Raw genomic sequence first — 22,740 nt, forward strand, 5'->3', positions numbered from 1 at the left:
TTACTGGGAAATGAAACTGAAACTTAAACACAGAAAGGTTTGTATTATGGTTGCCCTGCCCAGAAGGAAAGTTATCGCTACAAGTTTCTTTTTAAAAATACAAAAATAAATAGATATTGTCACGAGGGCGAGATTGCGTAACATCTAAAATCTGAAAATAAAGTGAATTTGATCTTAAATTAGTAGTAGTGGATTTTCATGTGGTTGCATTAAATCTAAATCAATCGTAAAAAAGAAATGTAACAAGTGTCACCTGGCAGGAACTTTGACAAGGTAGTGGGTGTGTGAGATTAACTCACTCTGGCAGATAGGACAGCAAAAGTCGCAACAAAGAGGCCGATGGTAGATATGGTTATTAGTGTGAGTAGGACGGAGCTCAAGAGCAGAATACGATACAAAATGAAGGAAAGGTGGCAAAAGCAATGGGAGGAGGAGAGGAAAGGGCGATGGTTGTACAACATCCAAAGGAAAGTGGGGGAAATGAGAAGTACAGGACGAAACAGGAGAGAGGAGACGATTATATCTCGACTGAGATTTGGACCCACTGGCTTAAATAGCACATTATTTTTAATAGGTAAACACTGTACAGGGGAGTGTGACTGCAGTAGATAACAGGAAACAGTAGAACATGTTTTATTGCATTGTCAGAAGTATGATATGGAAAGGAGACAACTGATCAAAAAGCTGGACGATATGAAAGTGAAGTTGGACTTGTTTGATTTATTTCGCGTGAGCTCTTTAAGTGAAAGTTATCACGCTGTATTTTGGTTTTTAAGGCAGACCCATTTATTCGGGAGAATTTGAATATTTAATTTATTTATTTATTGTCATTTCGATCCACACTCCACACCAGTTGGTGGCGGTAATGCACCATTTTGCTGTTTGCCAACCGCCAATAAACCCTATACAGAAGAAGAATATTAACTCACTCTGGTGCGAGTGGGTAATTTAGTAAATAAAGTTTTAATCAATCAAGTTGTAGATCGACTGCACCTCTGCTGTCCTTTTTTATTCTTTTGGTTGATTTGTAATTTGGTTTTGGCTAGCCCGTCCAGCCGCAAAGGCTGTTATGAATGATTGAGAGTGAGTCTTGTAAAGGCGGACTAACCTCTCTTCTTGTTTTTTCGTTTATTTGATTGTGCCACTTCCCTTTACAAACCCAGGAACGTTTCCGCAGGTCCTTCCTCCCTGCAGCTGTCAGACTGTACAATCTGAACTGCTCCCAACAAACACAGATGTTTACATCAATGTTGTAACTGCAATAAGTTAGTTAATTAACCAATTCGCACTGCAACCTGGTTTGCCTCTTACCTGTAATTATTTTTATTTAATTTAATAACTGTACAGTACTCTCTGTTTATAGTAACCATTGTCCTTAATGTAAATATGTAAGAAAAATTGTGTATGTTTCTGTTCCGTGTCCTGTGTACTGTTTGTTTGTATATTTGTCTTTTTGGCTGCTGTTACAACCAAATTTCCCCCTTGTGGGACAATTAAAGGATTATTCTATTCTATTCTGTTGCAGGTCATGCATAGCGCTGAGACCCGAATTGTTTGCAGTGCGTGGCCACAGGTAAATTGCAGTGTCTAAAACTGGGTGTAACGGTTTTTAGTGTTATTTGTTAGCACCAGTGACTGCAGGGGTGTCGAGGGGCGGTGTCCTGCAGGTTTTAGGTATCATCCCGGGTCAGGGTTAGGTTGATTAGTTCATTAGCAGGCCTCTGGAGAACTTCAAGTCATGTTGAGGAGGTCATTTAGCCATTTAAATCAGCTGTGTCTGATCAAGGACACACCTAAAATCTGCAGGACACTGGCCGTCGAGGCCTGGAGTTCGACACCCCTGCTGTAGAGTCATTGATTCGCACCTTTGGTTTGATGGTCTTATGTGCAGCTGGGATATCCCAGTATTAGTAAAACGGGGGTGTCCAACTCCAGTCCTCGAGAGCTATCGTCCTTCAGCTTTTAGACTCATCCTTGTTCCGACACACCTCAATCAAATGAATGGCTTGTTTTTAGGCCTTTGCCAAATTTGATGGCATACTGAAGAGGTAATTCAATCATTTGATTCAACTGTGTTGGAGTGAGGATGCATGTAAAAGCTGCAGGACAGTAGCTCTCGAGGACTGGAGTTGGACACCCCAGTAGTAAAATGTTTTGTAAGTCCTGTCTGGGAATAAATGGGGAAATGTATGTTTAACTCATGGAATAAATAAATCATACATTTATTTCTTTGACATTTTATTCAACACATTACTGCTCGGTTACACAAACAAACAAAACTTCTTGCTTTTATGTTGTTTTTATTCTACTGTGTACAGCGAGTGTTTTGAAAGGCGCTTTCAAATAAAATGTGTTATTATTATTATAAACAAAAAACCTAATATATATCCTCAAGAAGGCGAGAGCATGTTTTAAACTCTTTTACTCTCATTGCAAAACTTACTGAGTAAAAAGTTTCCAGAAGTGCGTGAATGCAACACTAGGCCATAGAAACCAGAGGTTCAGCGTACCTTAGCAACCATGGAGGACGAGCTTTCCTTGATCGAGGAAAATGGCGAGGTCACGCAAGAACAGAAGAAACTCATTTACAAACGGATCGAAGAACTAAAGTAATGACAGTTCATATTTATTAAACTAAAAATAACTCCGTCCTATCGGCTGTAACCCTACAACTGACTTTATTTAACTTATTCCGTATAACCCACCAAAGTTACTTGCTAATGCTCTGCTAATGGTCAGTAATTTCAGTTAAATGTTACTAAAATACAACTTTTCGTCTATTAACCATTAGCTAGAAAGGTACAGGGTGAGCCGTTCCACCCTCTACATAATGTTTTTTCGAATTAATTTTTCTTAAAGTAAGCGGTTACTTCTCCGAGCATTTTTAAGTGAATTTTTAAATTTTTTTTATTTATTTTGCTTGCTTTTCTTATTCATTCTTCCCCGAGGCATTCCAATGCGGCCCTCCTGGCAGAGAATGACATGTTTGAAAGCTTCATTTGCCGCCTGGATCCACAAGACCTACTATCCCAGGCTGGGGGAGAGGGTGCCGGGGCAACACGAAGCTTGAAGCTGGGGGCTGGGGTAAGTTACATAAAGGTTTATTAAATAACCTTGAATGCAAATCCTTACTTGCCATTATAGGTCTCTTCCTAAAAGTAAAGACTGCAGATTAATGCTTCACACTCAACACATATCTACACACAGCACACTTTATTTGTCAGAACTTGTGAATTAGATAGACACTGAAGAACAAAGTCCTTTTTATGGCTGTCCCAGCTGCAGTGTAATGTTTTTATAGTTTTAGGTAATGTCAATTTATTTACTGTTTGAGACAAGCCAAAAATAAAGCAGATCTTATTGCATCCTATGCACCCTCTTTCCAGCCAATAAATGTTTGACTGAAAACATTTGCATTCTCTTTCTTGAACAAAACATGATAGGATACTATTATGAGTTTTTGTGCCTTCAGGGCGTTGTATGGAGGCGAAAGTCCAGGTCCAACATATCGGACCGTTTTCAGCCGCTCACTTTAGAACAAAAACTGTGCGTAGCACAGAGAGAAGTAAGAGAAACACAACAGGACCGGGAGAAACTCAAACTGAAATCTGAAAAAAACAAGGACAACTACAAGGTTACAACACACACACGCAAAAAATAAAACACAATATATAAAAACACTGACCTCAGGTACATTTATTCATGAATCATACTCGTCTTTTCAGGCCTCTATGAAGGAAGCAGAATTACGTCTGGCTGATATCAGGAAGGCCAAGAAGGATTTTGAGCGTAGACTGATCAAACCTACGAAGGACAACACGCTAGAAATGAAAGAGCCAGAGAAGGTGCTCCAGTACATCGAAGACAAGTTAAAGGTAACAAAACTTGTCTTTTTAACAAAACAGTGACATCAACATGTGCACAGCAGTATTTGAGTAGATTGTTCCAGGTTAGAGGTATGCACATTTCCAAAGGCCAGAGGCTTTTTACCCTTTTAAAGTCATATTATTAATTTTACCCAAGTATTTTATATAAAGTCAATAAAATTACTAAGATTATTAAGATGGGTTAGCTTCTAAAGATTGAAGCAAGCAGCGTAAAGAACTTTTATTCACCTTTGTTAGTTATCCGCTTTCTTCAGTCCTGTTTATAACCTCCCTTTCACCTCATTTGTTCTGTTCAAACGTATGTACAGGTCACCCAGCTGGAGACCTTAAATGTAAAGAATCAGGCACTAAAGCTCCACGAGAAGAAGCTCCTGCAACAGCTGCAGCAGAAAAAAGAGATGGGGAAAGCTGAGTATGAGGTAGAGAATGAAAGCAAATGTGTTGCTGTCAAGAGACTGTGTATGTTGTAGGTTAGACTGTTACACGAGAGGACAGAAAATCAATGTACAGTCTGCTTTCTGCTGCCAGAGTTTGTCAATGTCTCACATGTTTGTAACCATTTATATACTTGCTCGTTTTGCTAGTGTGTAAATGCAAAGTTCTGTGTTTTGCATCTAGGAATTTTTTCAGGAGTATGACGAGCCAAGACCTGACAAAAACCTGGATGAACTTCAGATCAACAGTTTGAAGGTTCAGCGTGTTCTCAGCTCACACAAGGTAACTCGCTGGAAATTTGTCCGATGGTGTTCTCGGCGTTATTTCCAGTATAACCTTCAAGCTCATCTGTCGTATCTGTATGAGCAGGAAAAGCTGCAGAGTGTGACATTAATGTCGGCAGAGCTGAGCAATGACATCGCCAAAGTGAGGCAGATGCTGGCAAAAATAGAGGAGGAGTTAGAGCATGCTGAGAAGGTTTGTCGAAATTAGTAAAGCTTCAAGAATCTAAAACCCCCAATTTTAATACCTGATCTTTCTCTCCTCAGGAGCATTCAGCGGCTGAAGCCTTTAACCACAAACTCAGACGGCAGCTCAGAGATTATCAGGCTCCTGATATCACCGAGTACATGCATGTCAAAGACAAATACAAGAAGCTTAAGCAGAGCATTCACACTTGGGAGAGAAAGGTTGGGATCGCTGAGGTAAAATGTTATTTTTATTTAGTCTCCTCAATAACAATAAAACTGTTGTGCTATAGTATTAAAAACAACATAATCTCTGTTTTAACTAGATGGCCTTCAAGACCCACACTAAAGAGTGGAACAAACAGGTTGGAACTAGCTCCGGGGAACACCAAATCCCAATAAAACTCCCACACATAGCAGCACATAACATGTAGAAAAAAGAAGTTTCCCAAATGACTGATTTGATGACAACAAGAAAACTTTCCATCAATCGTTCCGTGTCTGCTTTGTTTATTATTGTGACAAAGTGGGTGAGAAGACCATTTGTCTATATTCTTAATTAACATTCTTGTTTTGATTTAACCATATTTCACATGTAATCTGCAATAGGCAAACAACTACTATCCCGGGTTTGTTTATGTTTTGCACTTTTACAGATTATATAATAATTTGTTAAGTTAACATGTTCTTTATTTCAACTGTTAATTTGTATTGTTTAGAACTTACCTACCTGTCTTCCAGAAACAAAAGGAGGAAATGTAGTTTTACTTCCTGCTTTATAGCTTCTGGGTTCATCGGAAGTCACAGGAAGAGACCAAGTGCAGAAGGGGAAGAACTCTTATAATTTAATAAAATTGATTTTAGAGGGTTTATGAAGAAGTAGATTTATTGTTGTAATATGTATTGATTACACCACAGAGTTCATGTTGCCAGTAAAGAGGAGTAGTAGAGGTTTGAATATAATCATGGTCATCTTATCTACCTACTGAATGGAATAGTCCAGAGGATTGTTTGGTTAAGTGGACGATTTAAGCAGAAGAACTCAGGTGTTTCAGAAGAAAGGTTCAGGTCAGTGTAGCTGTGTGCAGTTTGACCTTAATTTCCATTGATTTAAGTTCAGTTATGTTTGTTTGAACTGAGTTAATTATAGAGTTGAGTTTCTTATTTGTTTCTTTGTAAATATTGTTTGGGTCACAAAATGGTGAATAAATCACTTGCTACACTGGACAGCATCAGTCTCCTGCACTTCTTTGACCGCTTAAGTCGAGTCCTACCACAATTATTGTTTGCAATCGTCTAATGCTTTTTGTTAAATGTAAAAACACTGGCTTTCATCATCATCATATCTGTGTCCCTGACAGTTACTTAAATTAAAAACACGTTGCGTTATTGCTTTTCCTTTCTTTATTTATGCAAATGTGACTCATTCATTTAAGATTAAGACAGCTGTTATTGACACAAAAGGGAAACTTGTTCTGTAATGCAGCGTGGTGCCGAGGACCATCTGCAGCTGTGTTAAATGGCACAATGACAGGAGAATGAACTGATCATGTCACGGCAGGAAGAAACGGGAACTTCTGGAATAAACAAAGGCAACTCCACACATCAGGGCCCTGCCCTGGCCGGTGTTCACAACAAGGACTCGGGACTCTTGCTGTGAGGAAATGTGCTAACTACTCAGTTTGTTTGTGTGGCCTTTCGTTGTGCTCTCACAAGTTTCTGTACTCTCATCTTATTTGGACCATCTGTTGCTCAGAAGGTAGTGCAGGTCGTTTACTAGCTGCAAGATTAGAGGTTTGATCCCTTGCTCTTGTAGTCTGCACATTGAAGTAACCTTGCGCAAGATGCTGTTGTCCCAATGCATCTAACAGAGTGTGCACGAATGTTAGACAGTGTGCGTAGGTTTAGAAAAAAGCACTTTTATGAATGTATGCGAGATTGGGTGAATGAGGTTTGTAGTAAAAATGCATTTTGAGTGTGCAATTAAAGCATCGATCTATTTACCAATCATCTACTCTCTTTTTGACTGTTGCAAATCTGAATGACTACAATCTTGAAACTGTACTTTTCTGCTATCCAAACAGAACATAAAGAATAGACACACACTGGCTGAGAAAGAGGCTCTGTGGGAAACAGATGACACTAAGCTGGTCCTTGTCCCCATACAGTGAAGGTAATGAGTCTGTGTTTTCTAATTTAATGAAAGCTTTCACAATTTTTTATTATTCTTGACAGTGTTTGTTATTCTTTGCAAAACTGGTAATTTTACTGTTCTGGCTCAAACGTGGCAGCACGGTGGCACAGTGGTTAGCACTGTTGCCTCACAGCAAGAAGGTCCTGAGTTCAATTCCATCATCAGGCCGGGGTCTTTCTGTGTGGAGTTTGCATGTTCTCCCCGTGTTTGCGTGGGTTCCCTCCGGGTACTCCGGCTTCCTCCCACTGTCCAAAGACATGCAGCTTGTGGGGATAGGTTAATTGGATAATCCAAATTGCCACTAGGTGTGAATGTGAGCGTGAATGGTTGTCTGTCCCTGTGTGTTGGCCCTGCGACAGACTGGCGACCTGTCCAGGGTGTACCCCGCCTCTCGCCCTATGACAGCTGGGATAGGCTCCAGCGCCCCCCGCGACCCTGAAAAGGATAAGCGGAAGCGAATGGATGGATGGCTCAAACGTCTTTTAGGGGCACTAAAATTTCATCTACACAAGTGTAGTCAATCTAGTGAATAAATTGCAGTTAAAGTTCCTCAATAAAACAAACAAAAACACACAAGGTCGACAAACTATTTCCTTTATTAGAAAGAAATCCTTGAATGAACTCTAAACGTTATGATATTACATGCCATATATACAGTTATATACATAAAAGTGCAATGTCACATTGAGTAAGCTGTTTATTTATGATCAATTCTGCCATATAACTGTTAGGAAAATGGCATCATTTCTTACACACTTCATCATCCTGCACTGCATTTTCTCAAAAACACGGCATCTAATATCCGGGCAGAGTGTCTGAAGTTCCTCTAAAACATTTCCAAAGGCACTTTCACAGAATACAGATGTACATAACACCACAGAGTAGCTTAAAGCCTACAGACGGCATAACTCGAGTCCTACTGTTGCTGATGTTACATAGTGACAAAAACACATTTTTTTATATACACAACTGGCTTCACACTATAGGTGGGACACCTGTATCTCTGGATATTTATTCTACATCATATCTTCTAAGTGATTTCTACCCAGAAACACAACAAATATAACAAAAAGAAGATTACAAAAATAATGAAAGTTAGTAATTCAGAAATTAATTAACCTTTAATTATTTATACATATAATATTTGTCAAGTCAAAGATAGTGTAAACCTGCTGTTAGAGAGCATTGCTTATGCACTGCAACCTAACTACCAAACTCTTTTCTATATGTAACTATGCTAGCCAAACGCTCCGATGACATGCACCCGGCTCTGTTATTTCTACAGTACAGAGGTTAAAAAACAAAAACAGGGGTGCAGCCACAAAACTGGAAGTGTGGCACATACAATTTTATGAGGCTATTGCATTTTGAAATCATTATATAGGAGCTGACTGACCCACGTAGCCCATTTCTTTTCATGCACTTCTAAGTATCATCCACACAAATCGGTAAATGCGCGAAAAGAGCTTCGACGTCAGTCTGAGAGCAGTACGCAAACATTATTGACATTCTTTCCCAAATATAAAACAGACTAGAGGACTCAAAGCAAGCTGCTGTTTTCAAACACCTTCGCAAAGAGAAGCACAGGAAGCAGGGGGGACGTATGAGGAGGCTTTTACAACTAACAGTCATCAGGTCCATGGCTACTGGCAGCACAACCACAGGGCGCCACCTTGAGTCTAAACATGAAGGATCAGTATCCGTGTTTTGACTTATAACTCATGTCTTTGGGTAAATAAAGCCAAACAAGGCATAATAGGAAGCTATGGCATGTAGTCCACGCAGTGTAACAACATATTTTTCATCATCATTTTCTCCCTAAAGGTTACACAGATGCAAAAGCAAACACATATCTTCCCACAATCTAAGATAAGATTGCAGGAATTTATGAACGCATCAAAATGTTCAGACGTAAAAGTCATAAAGCAATAGTGGTTTTATCCAATCATCATCTGTCATTCCAGGCAATATGCTTAAATAAATCTGAGTGAAGCCAGCACAGAGGTGATCTTTGTACTTAACGAAACACAGCAGATGGCATGCTTTGCTGAAGAAAGCTGCAGTTTACATGCGAGTGGAAAAAGCATACTATTCATTTATTAACAGAGTACCGTTAATAAATCATCTGTAAAGGGCTCTTTTAGCTCCTTAAAACTCTTTCTGCCCAGCAAGTCACAGCACCTTTTCTATTAACGAACATCTGATGTATGAGCTACGTACTGGTTCGCAACACCTCCGAAGGCCATTCTAGATAAAAGGGAAAGAAAAATCGAGTTCCTCCCCCTGTGGTCACTACAGCTTTCACCACAGGTTCAAGAACTGCATGCACCATATGTTGTTCAGAGTTACAGTTCATTATCATCTGTAAACTAAACTAATGTGTACATTTTCTAAAACTTTCCGGAAGCCTTTGTGATTTGTTGTTTTTAAATTCTTTTTTTAAAGATATCTGTTATTTAATATGAATATTACCTAAACATATTAACACAAATCTGAGACAACAGACATATCTGGCTGACAAATCTGTCTTCACTACAACTCCTACATCAATAACTCAGACCTAATCCTCTTTAAATTCTTGTTTTCAGATTCAAACCATCAAAAAGAAATGTCTCCAATCCAGGGCCAAGTATTTTACACACTCTTAGATATTACTTGTACTCTCTCTGAGAACTGTAAACGCTGGTTTCACAGTCTCTTGGGAACTAGATTGAGAGTTTTTGATTTACATTCCCCGATTCCCGCCCTGGAGGTTACATGGTGCAGGACTTATCCAGAGGGTCCTGAGAAGAATTAGCAGGAGGCTGAGGGGCCTGATTTGATTTTGGTAAGACCATGGGCTTGGGCCTCAAAGCGGGGGGTTTGAGCTGCACCCCCATGCGTGGTGCTACCACGGGCTTGAACGTGCTCACAGAATCATTGGAGGAGCTGGTGCTGCGGCGGGCGGGCGGCTCAGTGTTGGCAGTTGACCTCAGCATGACGCCGTGGATGGGGCTGAGGGACTCGCTGGAGCTGGCCGGTGTCGGACCTCCGCCGCTGCTGCCGGAAGTCTGCCGCTGCTCCAGGGTGTCCAACACCACGTCGGGGGCGTGCTTGGCTGAGCTCTGCCGCTCCAGCTCTCGCAGCTCGTTCAGAGCAGTGTTCATAGTTTCCTCTATGTCCTGCAGGAGAGGAGAAAAATGTGCGTGAGAGAGGATGATAATGACATAGGCAAGACACGAGCAGGAGGGTTAAGATGAAAAAAAGAGAGAAAAAACAAGAAGGCAAGATTGGACGGAGGAATTAAGAGTGAAAAAGACCATAAACATGCAAAAACATGGAGAACACAGACAGAATATAAAAGAAGAGCACAAGGAGAGATTTTTTAAGAAAACACCAAGCATGCAGCATACATGCAAAGTTAGTAGACAATATTACTTAATACTGGCTCTTCTCCCTCACCATGTTAATGGCTCTGGATTGCAAATGAGATGCAGAGATGACATGTTCATCTTAGCATGCTCCCAGTAGGCAGACCGACAGCCCAGCACAGTTTAAGGTGCTCTCTGTAACCCTCTGCTTTCTAAATGACAGCCTATAAAAAGACTATGGCTCCACTATTATATAATCTTATATGACAGAAGCCATATTAGAATGAAGACAAAATTCAAGATCAGACTTTGGAATATTTGGCATTTTCCAAAAAAATCTAAATTTATAGGAATATTGTACGTAGGAGTATACTGTGATCCCTGCCGTCTGCCTGTGAAGCTAGTCTTTTGCGTTGCTTTAGCACAGGGTTGCAGCCAGAGGAAGCAGAAGACTGGGACTGACTATGTTTTTACAGGGCAGGGCAGGGCTTTGATGGTGGAGGGAGCTGCGGTCGGGTCGCCGCTCGTCCCGCGCTGACCTGTGCGATGGTCTCCGGATCCAGGGGCTTGCCGCCGTGGTGGTGATGGTGGTGGTGGTGGTGATGGGCGTCGGTAAAGCCCGTGTACTGGCCCGAGGACGTGGAACGTCGGATCGGTGGGCTCTCCATCTTCTTCAGGGACTCGTGACGACTGATATTCGTCAGACTGCTGTGGCCAGCGCGGCGCCGTCGCTCGGGGCTGTCTATGGCAATGTGATTGCGACTTCGCAGCATGTCCCGTGGGCTGAAGTGGCCTAGAACTGGTGAGCCCATCTCTGGAGTCCCGCCATGTCCACTATGACTCTGCTGGGAGGTATGCACCATGCAGTGGACATCACTGGGACGGGCAGGTGGCCGTCGAGACGGTGGCTCTGATCTTTTCCTGTGTCTGCTGCAATATAAGTGCAGGGAAGAGGAAACAATAGGCAAGCATTAAAAAAGCAGTTTTCCTCACCACTACGTCATCACATTAGCTGTGATTTATTAGTAGTTTAACCCTTTAAGACCTACCATAGAACCAAGTCCGCCAGAGCTTATATTATATTTTTACATGCTGTGGAGCCATTTTTGGGAGCATTTCAAGTTGCTATACATCAATACAACCATTACAGCCTAGATTTTAATAATATGTCTGCATTAAGTGCATAGTGATTACATAAATTGCAAAAAAGTGCAATAAACTACAAAAAAAAAAAAATCGTTTTTGTTTTTTTAACATATATTTCTAGTTAGAGAAATTTCAGAGGCTTATCCCTCAAAACTGTAAATACAAAAAAGTTGCACAAAATAGTTTCCCACCACAGGAAATTTATTTTGAGTGCCTTCATAGTTTTATTTTTGAAATACACCAATTTTTATATACTGCAGGAAAAACAAAAATAAATATTATAATGCAAATTTGCAAAAAAGCAGCATGTGTATCAAAATAAACTATTTCCAGCAGTGCAATATGAGTCCTAAGCATCCCAGAAACGACACAGAAAGTCATAAAGTCAAAGATAACTTTTAAAAACACCAGTATAGGCTCATTGAGGCCCGGACGGTAAAAAACTACATTTCCGCGAAAATGACGTCACTTCCGGTTTCGGGCAGGTCATGGAGGACATGCGATAGGTTGCGCTGACGTCTAATCCAATGTAGGAAGTGTTATGAACAGCTGATCGGATCGGCAAAGCCTGTTTCTGGAATATTATGTTTTTATTGCTGCAAGTGCTTTTTATGCAGTTTTTGCAAAACTATATGTGGAAGGAAACTGTGACCGAGGACAAGCTGATGGCATAAGATGTAAGTACAACTCCTCCGGTTTCATATGCAAAAAAAATTATTGCGCTAGCTCACGTGGTTGCAGAGCTACCGGGATTTAAAAATAGTTACGCAAAACAGAGCGTGCTGCTCTGACCGGCTTTAAAGGGTTAAAGCTTCTAAAAACAGAATTAGATGGGGCATATTAGCTTTTTGAGGGAAACCTTGATGTCGAGCATCGGTTAAGGTTATTCTGGAGAGCAGGTAGAATGGATCTGTCAACCAGAGGGGTGAGGTCTGTTGTTCATCAGAGGATCAAAACAGACTCCTCCAGGGGACGCTGATGCTGCTTTATCACAGTTAAAACACGGAGACGGAGCTGAGTATGAATGCACTTCTATCACACATAAATCCCTTTACATTCACAGACTGCTCCACGCCAACATCAGCTTCACTGAAGCATTTGTGTTACTCCATAAAAGACCAGCAGTGGAGCGCATCCTCCTTTGTATTGCTCCAACAAGTATGACAACAACAACAGAGTCGAGGGCTGTAACGATCAATCAAAGCAGCTCATCACTTACAGTCAAGCAGCGCAGTGTCTAATTTTATTATCACTTGTTACATTTATGGAAATAGTGACAACTTAAAAGATTAAATTAGTAATACAGTATCTGGAATCTAACGTAGGTCAGGTCAGTTATTAGAGTTAATCATCTTCAGTAATAACTCTTCCTCGGTTGTTTCTCCGAAACAAACGGCTTCAAGTAGAGAGTTTACATCAGCCCCATGAACGAGCTCTCAGACATCATCATTAACATTTCCAGGCAGTTTTATTACTGTGATAAACAAAAAGCAGTAATGAGGATGGACGAGAAGGTGGTGAATATAATGTGAGCTCTACCTGCAACGCCAGAGTATCAGGTAAATCCAAACAGACCTTTGATTATGTAACACTCTGAAACCCACACACATCTGAATGTAAATTTATAAATTCATGCGCATAATAAAAACATATGACTGCACCGATGGCTGCTGTTGAAAGCTCACACACTAAATAATAGAGAGCCAGCGGTGGAGTGGTGCAGACACGGTGTCTGGTGAGGAAACAACATTTTTTTCCTTGACTGCGCTGACATTTCTTGAATAGCAAAACAACTGCAGTACCTGCTTATAAACTGCAGGTGGAGCAGTCAGCATGTATATCCCTAATCTTCCTCTGGGACAGCATGTACTACAACAGGCACCGCAACTTACTCTGCAAGCTGTCACCGCATTGACAGCTCACCCTTTGCTTATTATGGCTTCGACTAATAACGTAACATAAATCACAAGACGCTGTACACGCCCCTCTTCATTAACACTGAAAAACAGGCCGAGTGAAGGAATTGTTCTGGTCACATCAACATGCTTCTTCTCCACTAAAAGAGGCTCTAACACAGCTGTCTTGTTTACTAATGCTTACTGTGATTACCATAGAAGTCTGTCTGGTGAGCGTGTTATTGACTGAGACCACCAAGAGGGGAAAATATCCAAAGTATAAAAATATCCAGTGGTATAAATGATTCAAAACTCGCTGTTTGAATGGAAAAGTAGATAGCGAGCAGGGGGAGGGTGGAGGGTAGAAGAAAGAGGAGAGAGGTGGGGATCACCTGCGAGCCAGTGACAGGAAGAGTGTGACAGATTCTAGTTTAAGGACTATGAGGACGCTTATTAAGGCTGATGTTAAAAGGATGATTCATTCAGATATGTGCAGCTGCATACCAATACCTGCAGTGGTGTAAATATTGCCTCTAGCATGAATCATCAACATTTCAACAGTGAAGTAGAGGGAGTGAGTATGGCTCTGAATAAAATAGCATGTGTTTGGCCAAAACCCAGTAAGAGATATTTCAAGGTCGCTTATCCTCCACCAATGAAAAGAGAAGCAGGAGACAAAATACTGGCACGCAACCAGCAGAGAGACTGCCAAAAAGACTGAGGTGTGATTGGATTTGTGTGTGTCTTACACAGTGTGCGTGTGCCAATCCTCCATGTGCATGACTGAAATAGTTGTTTAATACTAATACTTTCTGACGGGAACTGTCTGGTAACTTGGGACAAAACAATGTGGCTGATGCTTGCAATTAGACAAAGAGTTGAGTTTAGGAAACACAGCGTCAGAGGAAGGCAGCACACTCAGGAGTTACTGTTACTGCTGCCGTAAAACTAATGGTCTCCAACTGCCCTGTTTTAGGTCAAATGGAAACATTATGAATAATTTGCAGTGATTTAACAGGGTAAAAGTAAACTAATTACAGCGAAACAAGGGTGTCAAACATAAGGCCTGGGACCAGAATTGGCCCAGCAAAGATGACTTTGGAAAATGTGAAGGAGAACAAGAATTTTGGACTTTTTAATTTAATTTTCATAAGTTTTACAGCTTTTCCTACTGATAAAAACCTGCCCCGTGGCTATTAATGCCACACCAAAGACTTTAAGCCCAACGAGTCTAGGGCTGCCACAAACGATTATTTTGATAGTCGACTAGTCACCGATTATTTTTGCCATTAGTCGACTAATCAGATCATCATCCATTGGACGTACAGCTTATTGCACCAGCAGCATCTGCTCTTATATAACTATCATTAGCTTACAGCTTTAAGTGTTTAAGGTATGTGCTAACTAAAAATAAAGACAAGATGAGAGTTTATTAAATTTTAATGAAATTTGCAGATTGTTTCGGTGAAGTTTAATAAACTCCTTGCTATCTAAAATATAACAGGACACCGGAGTAAATTCTTGAGCATCTCACACTTCTGATAATCAGCTGTCTGCTTGATGTTTATTCAGCTGTGTAAAAACTATAACTTTAATCTCAGCCAAACCGATTTACTCAGGAACAAATAAAATACTGAAAAAACCAAACAATAACATTTTTAAGTTATCTAAGTGACTTATATAGGTTTAACCTGAGTAGCGAAAGACGGCGGTGGGTTTGAAAACGATTTGCCGGGAGTCCGGTGTTCTCACGGCTCTAGTGAGCCTAGCCCCCGGCTAGCTATCGAGCTAGTGGGTAACAGACGTCTCCGAAAACGTCGGAGCGCTTTTGAAAATATGTGGTGTCTTGATAAACTGAAAAGATATTTGAGGTTTACACAGCTACATTCTCGCCTGAAAATATGTTAAACGTTTATTTTGTGACCCAGACAGAATAATAAGAGTAATATTAAAACTAACTAGCTGCCGCCATTGTTGGAAACTGAGCTGGGCTGCGCTATGGATTCTGGGACGCAGCTTCTTCTTCGGGGTTTAACGGCAGCTGGCATCCTTGTACATGCAGTGCTGCCATCTTCTGTTTCAGTCCGTTATTACACTCTTAAATCCTACTACTTATTCCTGCGTCTTTTGTGATCTTACAAAGCTTCAAACGACGCGTCGACTATTAAATTACTCGTTGACGATTTTGATAGTCGACTAATCGTGGCAGCCCTAAAAGAGTTGTGCTGACAGATTCCTTTCTCTTGAAATAACTGTTAATTTTGCGTCCCACATAAGACCAACGTGGGCTGGATGTGGATGTAAAACAAATTTTGACATCCCTCTTTAAAAACGTGGGAAGAGCGTCTATGATCCAAATTAAAATACAGAGGGTTCTTTTTGATATTCAGAACTGCAAAATCTTTGTGGTCCCTAATTAAGGTAGTTGACAGAAATTGTGTAAAAAAACAAACAAACAAAAAAGCATCAACATTGCTAGCACTGTTTTACAGCAGTATACCCACCTGGTGATGAAGGCTTCAGAGATCCTGGTGTCATTGGGTGAACCGATGTCTTTTCCTGAGCATTTATCCTCCCCAGCATGGCCACTGCTGGCCTCGCTGTCAGCCTTCTGACTCAGAGTGTCTGAGAAGTTGTCATCTCTGGGACACAGAGACAGTGTGACATTGAGACATGAAAAGAGCAAGAAGTGACAGACAAACCAACAGTAAAAAAAAAAAAAAAGGGACAAATCAGCAAATCAGTCAATCTTTTATGTTTGTTCAGTTCTTCAGTATCAGTATTTTCCATCCGTTTCCTGAGAGTCAGCATGTGTCACCCCCACCCCCGCCCCACAAGGTCTACGGAGTCCGATGAGTCATAGTCCCGAACCTCTCAGCATTCTGGTGATGCGCTGTGTCGGCGACACGCACAAACACTCACACACAAACCAGCTGCATGAGTTTCAGCGAGCTGTGTCACTGGATACTCGGTACAGTTGGTGCCTGTCAGGTGGCAGTAATCAGACCTACTGAGCTGCACTGTTGCCTCTGATGGCATCATCAAACACAGTCACTTATTTAGCAAATCCACATGAACGCACAGGGTCACAGCACAGACGAGCACTCCTCCAAAGCAGAGGCAGCTACCAACAAAATGTTGACAGGTGACATCTTGTGCCAAAGCACTTTGGGAAACATCTCCCTGTATATTTTATTTTTCACAGGACGAGTGAAGATTGCAATCTTGCGCTCTTACATTCCTCTGCCTGCTCGCTTTAAGTAGAGACCAGGACGTTACTTCCTTGGGAACAACGTGTACAGCTGTAAATTTCTGTGCTCTTTCATTAACTAAGATGACACCCCATCAGCAGTGCTCCCTCCTAGTGAATTATTGATAGGGGTCCTTTGACGGGACAACAGCAGCAGGGGAAGGAGGAAAACAGAAAGAGCGTGAAGGCATTCCAAATGACTGTTTTGCCAGCCAGCTACTAAGTGATTGGAGTGATTCTGTTCCAGTCCTAACGAGACAGTGACTTCAGTCCATTAGGCACCAACAGTCGCCATGGCAGAGTGCATGCTTGTTAGTGCTGAGAGCACGAGACAGTGACAGAAGGCTTGGTTAAGGACCCTGGAGATGCAGAAAGCTCCACAGCTGAGCAGGGATGACAGTGGAGGACAAGACAAATGAGCCCGAAGGTCCCCTGTGCGTGACCCTATAGTAACCTGACGGCCTAGCAGCCTTTTTGTGGAGCAAAGTCAACAAGGACAAGTGTGTTGTTTAACCCACAGGGATATTTTGCTAAGGACTTTAGCTCTCAGACTCTAAGTGGATCCGGCACTAGTTAAGCAGCCTTTGGTATAATAATTAAGCGAGGACAGGTCAGAAACTACTCCTTCGTCTTCCACCTACAGAATTCCATTTAATTGTATATGTGACAAAGTGGCTAGGACAGAAGTCATTTGCCATTTGTCACTTGTGTATATTGTTATTCTGTGTTCTGTTATCCTATAGTCTATCATAATGCTTTAATGTAAACACAGCACATGTAACCTTGGCTCTACATACTATCCCGGGTCTGTTTGTGGTAGCATTGGTTATATTCATTTCATCTGTGCAAATGTACTTAAAGCTAAATGTCACTTCATCATTAATTGATTTGAATCTTTCACTTGTTTATGTAGTTTGGTTATACTTACCATTGTGTGTTCCTCTGAACAGGTCCTATGTGTAAAACAGGTATGTGGGAATGGCCGCCCCAGTACTTCCTGATTTTATAGGATATGATGTCACTGATCATGTCAATTGGGTGTAACCAAATGAAGGGGTGTTTCTTTTGTGTAAAATTGTTTATTTCATTTAAAATAAAACCATGAGTCAGAGTAAGTGAAGAGATTGACTTTTCAAACTGTTTAGTTGGGTGAATGAGTTTGTTAAGAGGAAAAATGATTTTATTCCTGTTTCTTTGTCTAGACTGTGTTATTTAGTCTACCCTGTTTTCCCAATGGTGGAGGTTAATGAGATCCAGGTGTGAGTAGAATTATATATAAAGCAGGTGAGATTTTGACTGAGAGGTTCTTATGTTTTTGTGAAATAATTGTTAAAAGGCAACGCCAGAAAATAAAGAACACTTAAAAGAAACTTGAACAGTCTGCAGATGCTGTCTTCCTATCACCTTCCATGCTGCTTATGTCACGCTACCTCACAGTACAATTAAAAATATATAAAAATTACATTTTGCAAAGGATCCCCACACTGGTAAATCTATAAATGAATGTATTGCTTTCTGTGGTTCTTTATAATCACCTTCTGTTAGAGCATTTTTCAAGGTTTGAGGACTGTCAGCTGTGGAACGAGTAAATGTTTTCCATCATCTTAGGTTTAGTTCAAAAGATGCTGGCATCATATTTACTGTACAGATAGGAAACGGTATAAATCTTCCTGTCCAGCCTGCCTCCCGCCCTATGACAGCTCAGATAAGCTCCAGCCCAACCCCCACACCCCTGAACCTGAATGTTCCCATCCATCTCTTGGGAAGAAAGTACATAACATATATTATGAACATCTGATTATTCCTTTACAACTGCCTACAGTTTGAGGTTAGCTAGAGGTCAACTGACTAGTCAGTATTCACTGTGCATGATGCACATCTTTTGTTTGTGCTCAATACAGAAGACATTTATTGCTCTATATTTGTATTCGTAGGACACTCACATGTCTTGGACTACAATGTACTGGTGTGGCACCAGGCCATCAATCCCATTGTGCCTCCCCTCCCACCAGTCTTCAGACGCCCGTTGATACAGCAGCAGGGAGGCGCCCTTCTTGAAAGACAACTCTCGAGAAGAGCGCCCGACGTAGTCAAACTTGGCGATGGCTTCAATAGGCTCGCCCTCTGTCAAGAGAAAGAGGATTAGTCAGGTTAAGTACATGTCAGATATGGCAAAGTCATCAAGTACAGATGGTTGTTATTTCATGTGCAGACATTTCTAACGACCGATTAAAGTGCCGTCGACTTGGGAAATAAAAATCTAATTTTGGAAACAAATGCACTTACAAATACAGGCTGGCTACAATTCAAGGGAGTCGAACACCGACATGTTTGTACACGTGAATACGCAGTTGATGCGACTGCACATGGAGTGCGAGTAAGCTAAGCTGAGTTCCAGTCAATAGTAACCCAGCTTTACAACACCAGGCCAGAGCCACTATGGGCCCTGAGGAGCTTTAGCAGGACATGTATAGAAGCTTTTGAGAGGAGATCTATGCGACTCAGGGGCACGGTATGGATCATCAGACTGGGGTGATTACTACTCAATAATTGTACAAATAGAGCTCTGGATCACTGACAACAGTGAACAGTGAAAAGTTACTGCGTAAAACACCAGCCAGTGGTCGACTGAACAATTATTATTATTAGTTTATTTTAATTTACTTGTACACATGTAACTATTTGCGTTCCCCGAATACAATCTGAAGAGAACAACATCTAGAGTTGACTTTACTTTTCAAAAAAAGGCACAGTCTCCGAGCCAATATGTATGCACTACAGCAACACGAGTCTAAAAATAGCTTCTTTATTCCTCCCTCGCTCCTACCTCTGCTTTCCTGCCAGCTCACTTTCTCGCTTCAAGTCAGACAGGGGGTCCCTGGACAGACGTAACACAGGCTCTATATATACGCTGGTAGGAAGGCAACAGAGTAAACGTCTGAAACCTGTCTCAGCTGTGACAACTCATCGTGACATACTGCATCTTTCTCAGGAGTGGGAGATTAATTTCAAGATGAGAATCCCGTGTGCTAAAGAAAATATAGGCTTGATTGTGGAAAGACTCGTGAGCTCTGCATTTCTTCCAGTGTCCTATTTTATCTCATGTATTCTCGTTGAGTTTCCCACCTTCAACTTGCTACTGTCTTTGCTTCACTGGGTTGTCAGTTTTTGGCGTGGCTCCAATGAAATGTGACAAGCAGGAATTTACAGTTTGAATTAATTGGACTGCACTACAGTGGACGTGGTTAATAAAGCAGACGGCACAGTGCAGGGGAATTCTCTTCCTTCCTCTACTTTCTTCATCCCTTTCAGTCACGTCAATAAGCTGATCCTGCGATCTGTAAATGTGTATCCGAGGCAAACGCATGCGAGCGCTGCAGGGACGTGACTGAAGCTGGAAGCAGCAGGCTACAAACTCAAAATCTCAGTGCGGGTAACGGATTCCCTTTGTCATGTCGTGCAATTATAACTGAGAATCTTTCAGAACCGACTGAACTCGGTTGCACACGTACATGTACACACCCTCCCACGCTGAGACTGGAGCTAAAGAAATGCTGAACCATGAGAGTTGGAGGCATGTGGTCCAAGAGATAGAAACTGTCAGATGTCTTGCACACGCCAGTGGAGCGCGGTCGGTGTGGATGTTGCTTACACCAGTGTTCCCACAGAGAAATGGGGCAGCAGGAGCCTGGTTTGATATGTTTTTAGGATCAATGGCACTAAAGGAGGCTTCTTTTCCCCCACTGCACATCATCATGATGATGTTAATAATTGCACGCTCTTGCTGTTACAAAATAAACAGCAGACACTGCGGCGAACTTGGGGGGAAAAAGAAAAGAAACATGGCGCTTTATAGGAAAACTGATTACGCTCTGCAAAGTAAAACAATACATTCCCCTTTAACATGTACGATACAGCCAGCAGGTTCACGTGACATTGAAGGCATCCTGGTATATTCCTGTAACTGCCATAATCAATGAGTCATTTAGTTCATTTCTGACCTTGTGGGAAATTTACCAGCAGACACAACATTAACGTTGCCACTCTAAAAACAGTTAAGCTCCTCGCGTGACGCCCATCATCTCAAATGTCACGCGTGTCGCACAGTGTCAAATGTCACAACGCCCAGTTTGTGCCTCCCATATGTTAACATTATTGCTGCTTCAACTGTGTCCTATAGGGGAAAAACTTTAATAATTTAAGATTGATTTCAAAGCGGTCTTTGCTTAGCAGGTTAATAAAAAGCACAAACTGTTGCAGAGATCAAAGGAAATGTGATTAGTTTTACTTCAACTCTTGTTTCTTTATATTTCGCTTCCAGAGAGCAACACATTATTGTCACTTTTTAAAGTGGTCTTGAGTGTTTCTCCAGGGATGAACCAGTGCTGTGTCTACACATAACAGATAACTTGGGAAAGAACCAATTTTAAATGGTATCTTTAGGCATTGTGTTACTAGTAAAACACAATTCGCTCCCTGGCCTGGAATACTATTTTTGCCTCGACAAGGCGAGTTCCAAGAAGCCGTTAGCTGAAACTTGGCATTATCTCAGCATGGTGGAAACTGGGGGATTAAAAACAGAAGTGGCAGGCCTAAAAATAAACCAGCTACAGTAGATGAACAGTATCTGAAAGTCACATCCTGAAGAAACTTTAGGATGTGACTGCACCTTCAGTTAATCCCCCTACTGTTCTCTGAAAATTCAGCAGAAAAGATGTGGAAGGGTGGCTGTAGAGAAGCCAATCTTAAGGAGGGGAAACTGAGAGAAAAGGGTGAGGTAGGCCAAATTAGACAAGAACTAGCCTTGATGTTTGGTTCCAATCATTGTGAGTATTAGGGCTGTGCGATATGACCAAAATCTCATATCCCGATATAAGACATCTATTGTCCCGATAATGATATAAATCACAAAAATGTAACATTTTCTGTAAATTCTGTGAATCTCGGGCAGCTCGACTTGCGGGAAGTGTTTCCAGCTGTGCGTCATGTAGCTGGAGTCGAGTGTTTTAACTGATGCATGAAACGACACATTTTTAGACATAAGTTGTAACGGCCGCCGTTCTGTCCCAAGCTTCGAAAAAATAATTCTTCCACTTCTTAATGTGAGCTGTTCAGATTTATTTCTGACTCGTACATACAAACAAAAGATGTCACGGTCAAAAAACTATTTGCTGCTACAGCGCACATTTCCTGGCTCACTCTAACCTGCTACCACACATGCGCTGTAATGTTTTCTTACCCGACACAAATTAAACGCGCAGCATTTATTCTCTAACAACATATTATACAAAATCAAACATGTAACATAATAACTGAAACAGTATCAAAAATATTTCTCTATAGATTGGCTCTAACAGTGAGTATTTATTACACGGCGTGCTGCGGGGAAAAGCCTGTTCTAACGTTTGAGTCTACGGTTTATTTTTTAGCACCTGGCGGCTCTTTTTTACTTCTCATCCGTAAATAATCTGCTCTTTCACGTGATTCAGTTTATTTTGAAAAGTCTCAACAGGATCTTGAGCTTTATTGTAAAAGGTTTATGTGGAACATAAACAAGCTAACATGCGATGGTTTTACTGTCGTTGTTGCTAACGACAACGCTTAAAAACAAGCGCTTGTCCGTCCGTAGTGTGGATATATTAAATATAAGAGAAAGAGAGAACTTTAAGAAATTAATATAACCACTACAGTGACCATCAAAATAATGAAAAAATATTGCCGCAAACAGTTTATTTTGCGACACCACGAAACAAACAATAGCGTAAAATGCAACGATAGACGTTTTTATATCGTCATCCGATATATATGTTATATCGAACAGCCCATGTGAGTATGTCCAGAGGTCAGGAATGAGGTACAACAGTGAGCCAGCCATCACAAAAATGGTTCTGTCATGGTTTGAGGAATGATGGTATTATGAACGCAGAAAAGAACCATTAGATTTTGCTCCACTGTGTAATACTGTGTGGAAAGCTTTCAATTGGCAGAAACTTCATTTCTCAGCATGGCAAAGATACCAAACACACTGCCAATGTAGTAAAAGCATACCTGGATAAACATCGGGCATTGAAGGCCTCAGCTGAGGCCAGGTCTCAACTATAATGAAGCAATGTGGG

The 22,740-nt window shown here is 41.2% G+C and overlaps 2 protein-coding genes across 4 annotated transcripts in view; one reads left to right on the top strand and one right to left on the bottom strand.

Moving 5' to 3' along the window:
* The first annotated feature begins 2,516 nt into the window (after positions 1-2,516).
* cfap263 (cilia and flagella associated protein 263) lies at positions 2,517-6,010 on the top strand. The gene is made up of 9 exons (XM_087842885.1): positions 2,517-2,609; positions 2,949-3,084; positions 3,473-3,634; positions 3,726-3,875; positions 4,196-4,306; positions 4,506-4,604; positions 4,692-4,799; positions 4,871-5,026; positions 5,116-6,010. Exons 1-9 carry the CDS (start codon positions 2,521-2,523, stop codon positions 5,221-5,223), a joined length of 1,119 nt encoding a protein of 372 aa, XP_087699011.1. The 5' UTR covers positions 2,517-2,520; the 3' UTR covers positions 5,224-6,010.
* Positions 6,011-9,414: 3,404 nt separating this feature from the next.
* Positions 9,415-22,740, bottom strand: part of srgap1a (SLIT-ROBO Rho GTPase activating protein 1a) — a 95,159-nt gene continuing 81,833 nt past the window's right edge. For all 3 annotated transcript variants that reach the window (XM_087842882.1, XM_087842883.1, XM_087842884.1), the window contains exons 19-22: positions 18,568-18,748; positions 15,879-16,016; positions 10,873-11,263; positions 9,415-10,144 (exon numbers count right to left, since the gene is read on the bottom strand). In XM_087842882.1, coding sequence (XP_087699008.1) covers positions 9,737-10,144; positions 10,873-11,263; positions 15,879-16,016; positions 18,568-18,748 — 1,118 coding nt within the window. In that variant the 3' untranslated portion in view covers positions 9,415-9,736. The remainder of the gene's footprint in view (positions 10,145-10,872; positions 11,264-15,878; positions 16,017-18,567; positions 18,749-22,740) is intronic.

The sequence above is a fragment of the Neolamprologus brichardi genome, chromosome 7, assembly GCF_056152115.1.
Source record: "Neolamprologus brichardi isolate AB-2024 chromosome 7, ASM5615211v1, whole genome shotgun sequence".
Classification (NCBI taxonomy): Eukaryota; Metazoa; Chordata; class Actinopteri; order Cichliformes; family Cichlidae; genus Neolamprologus; species Neolamprologus brichardi.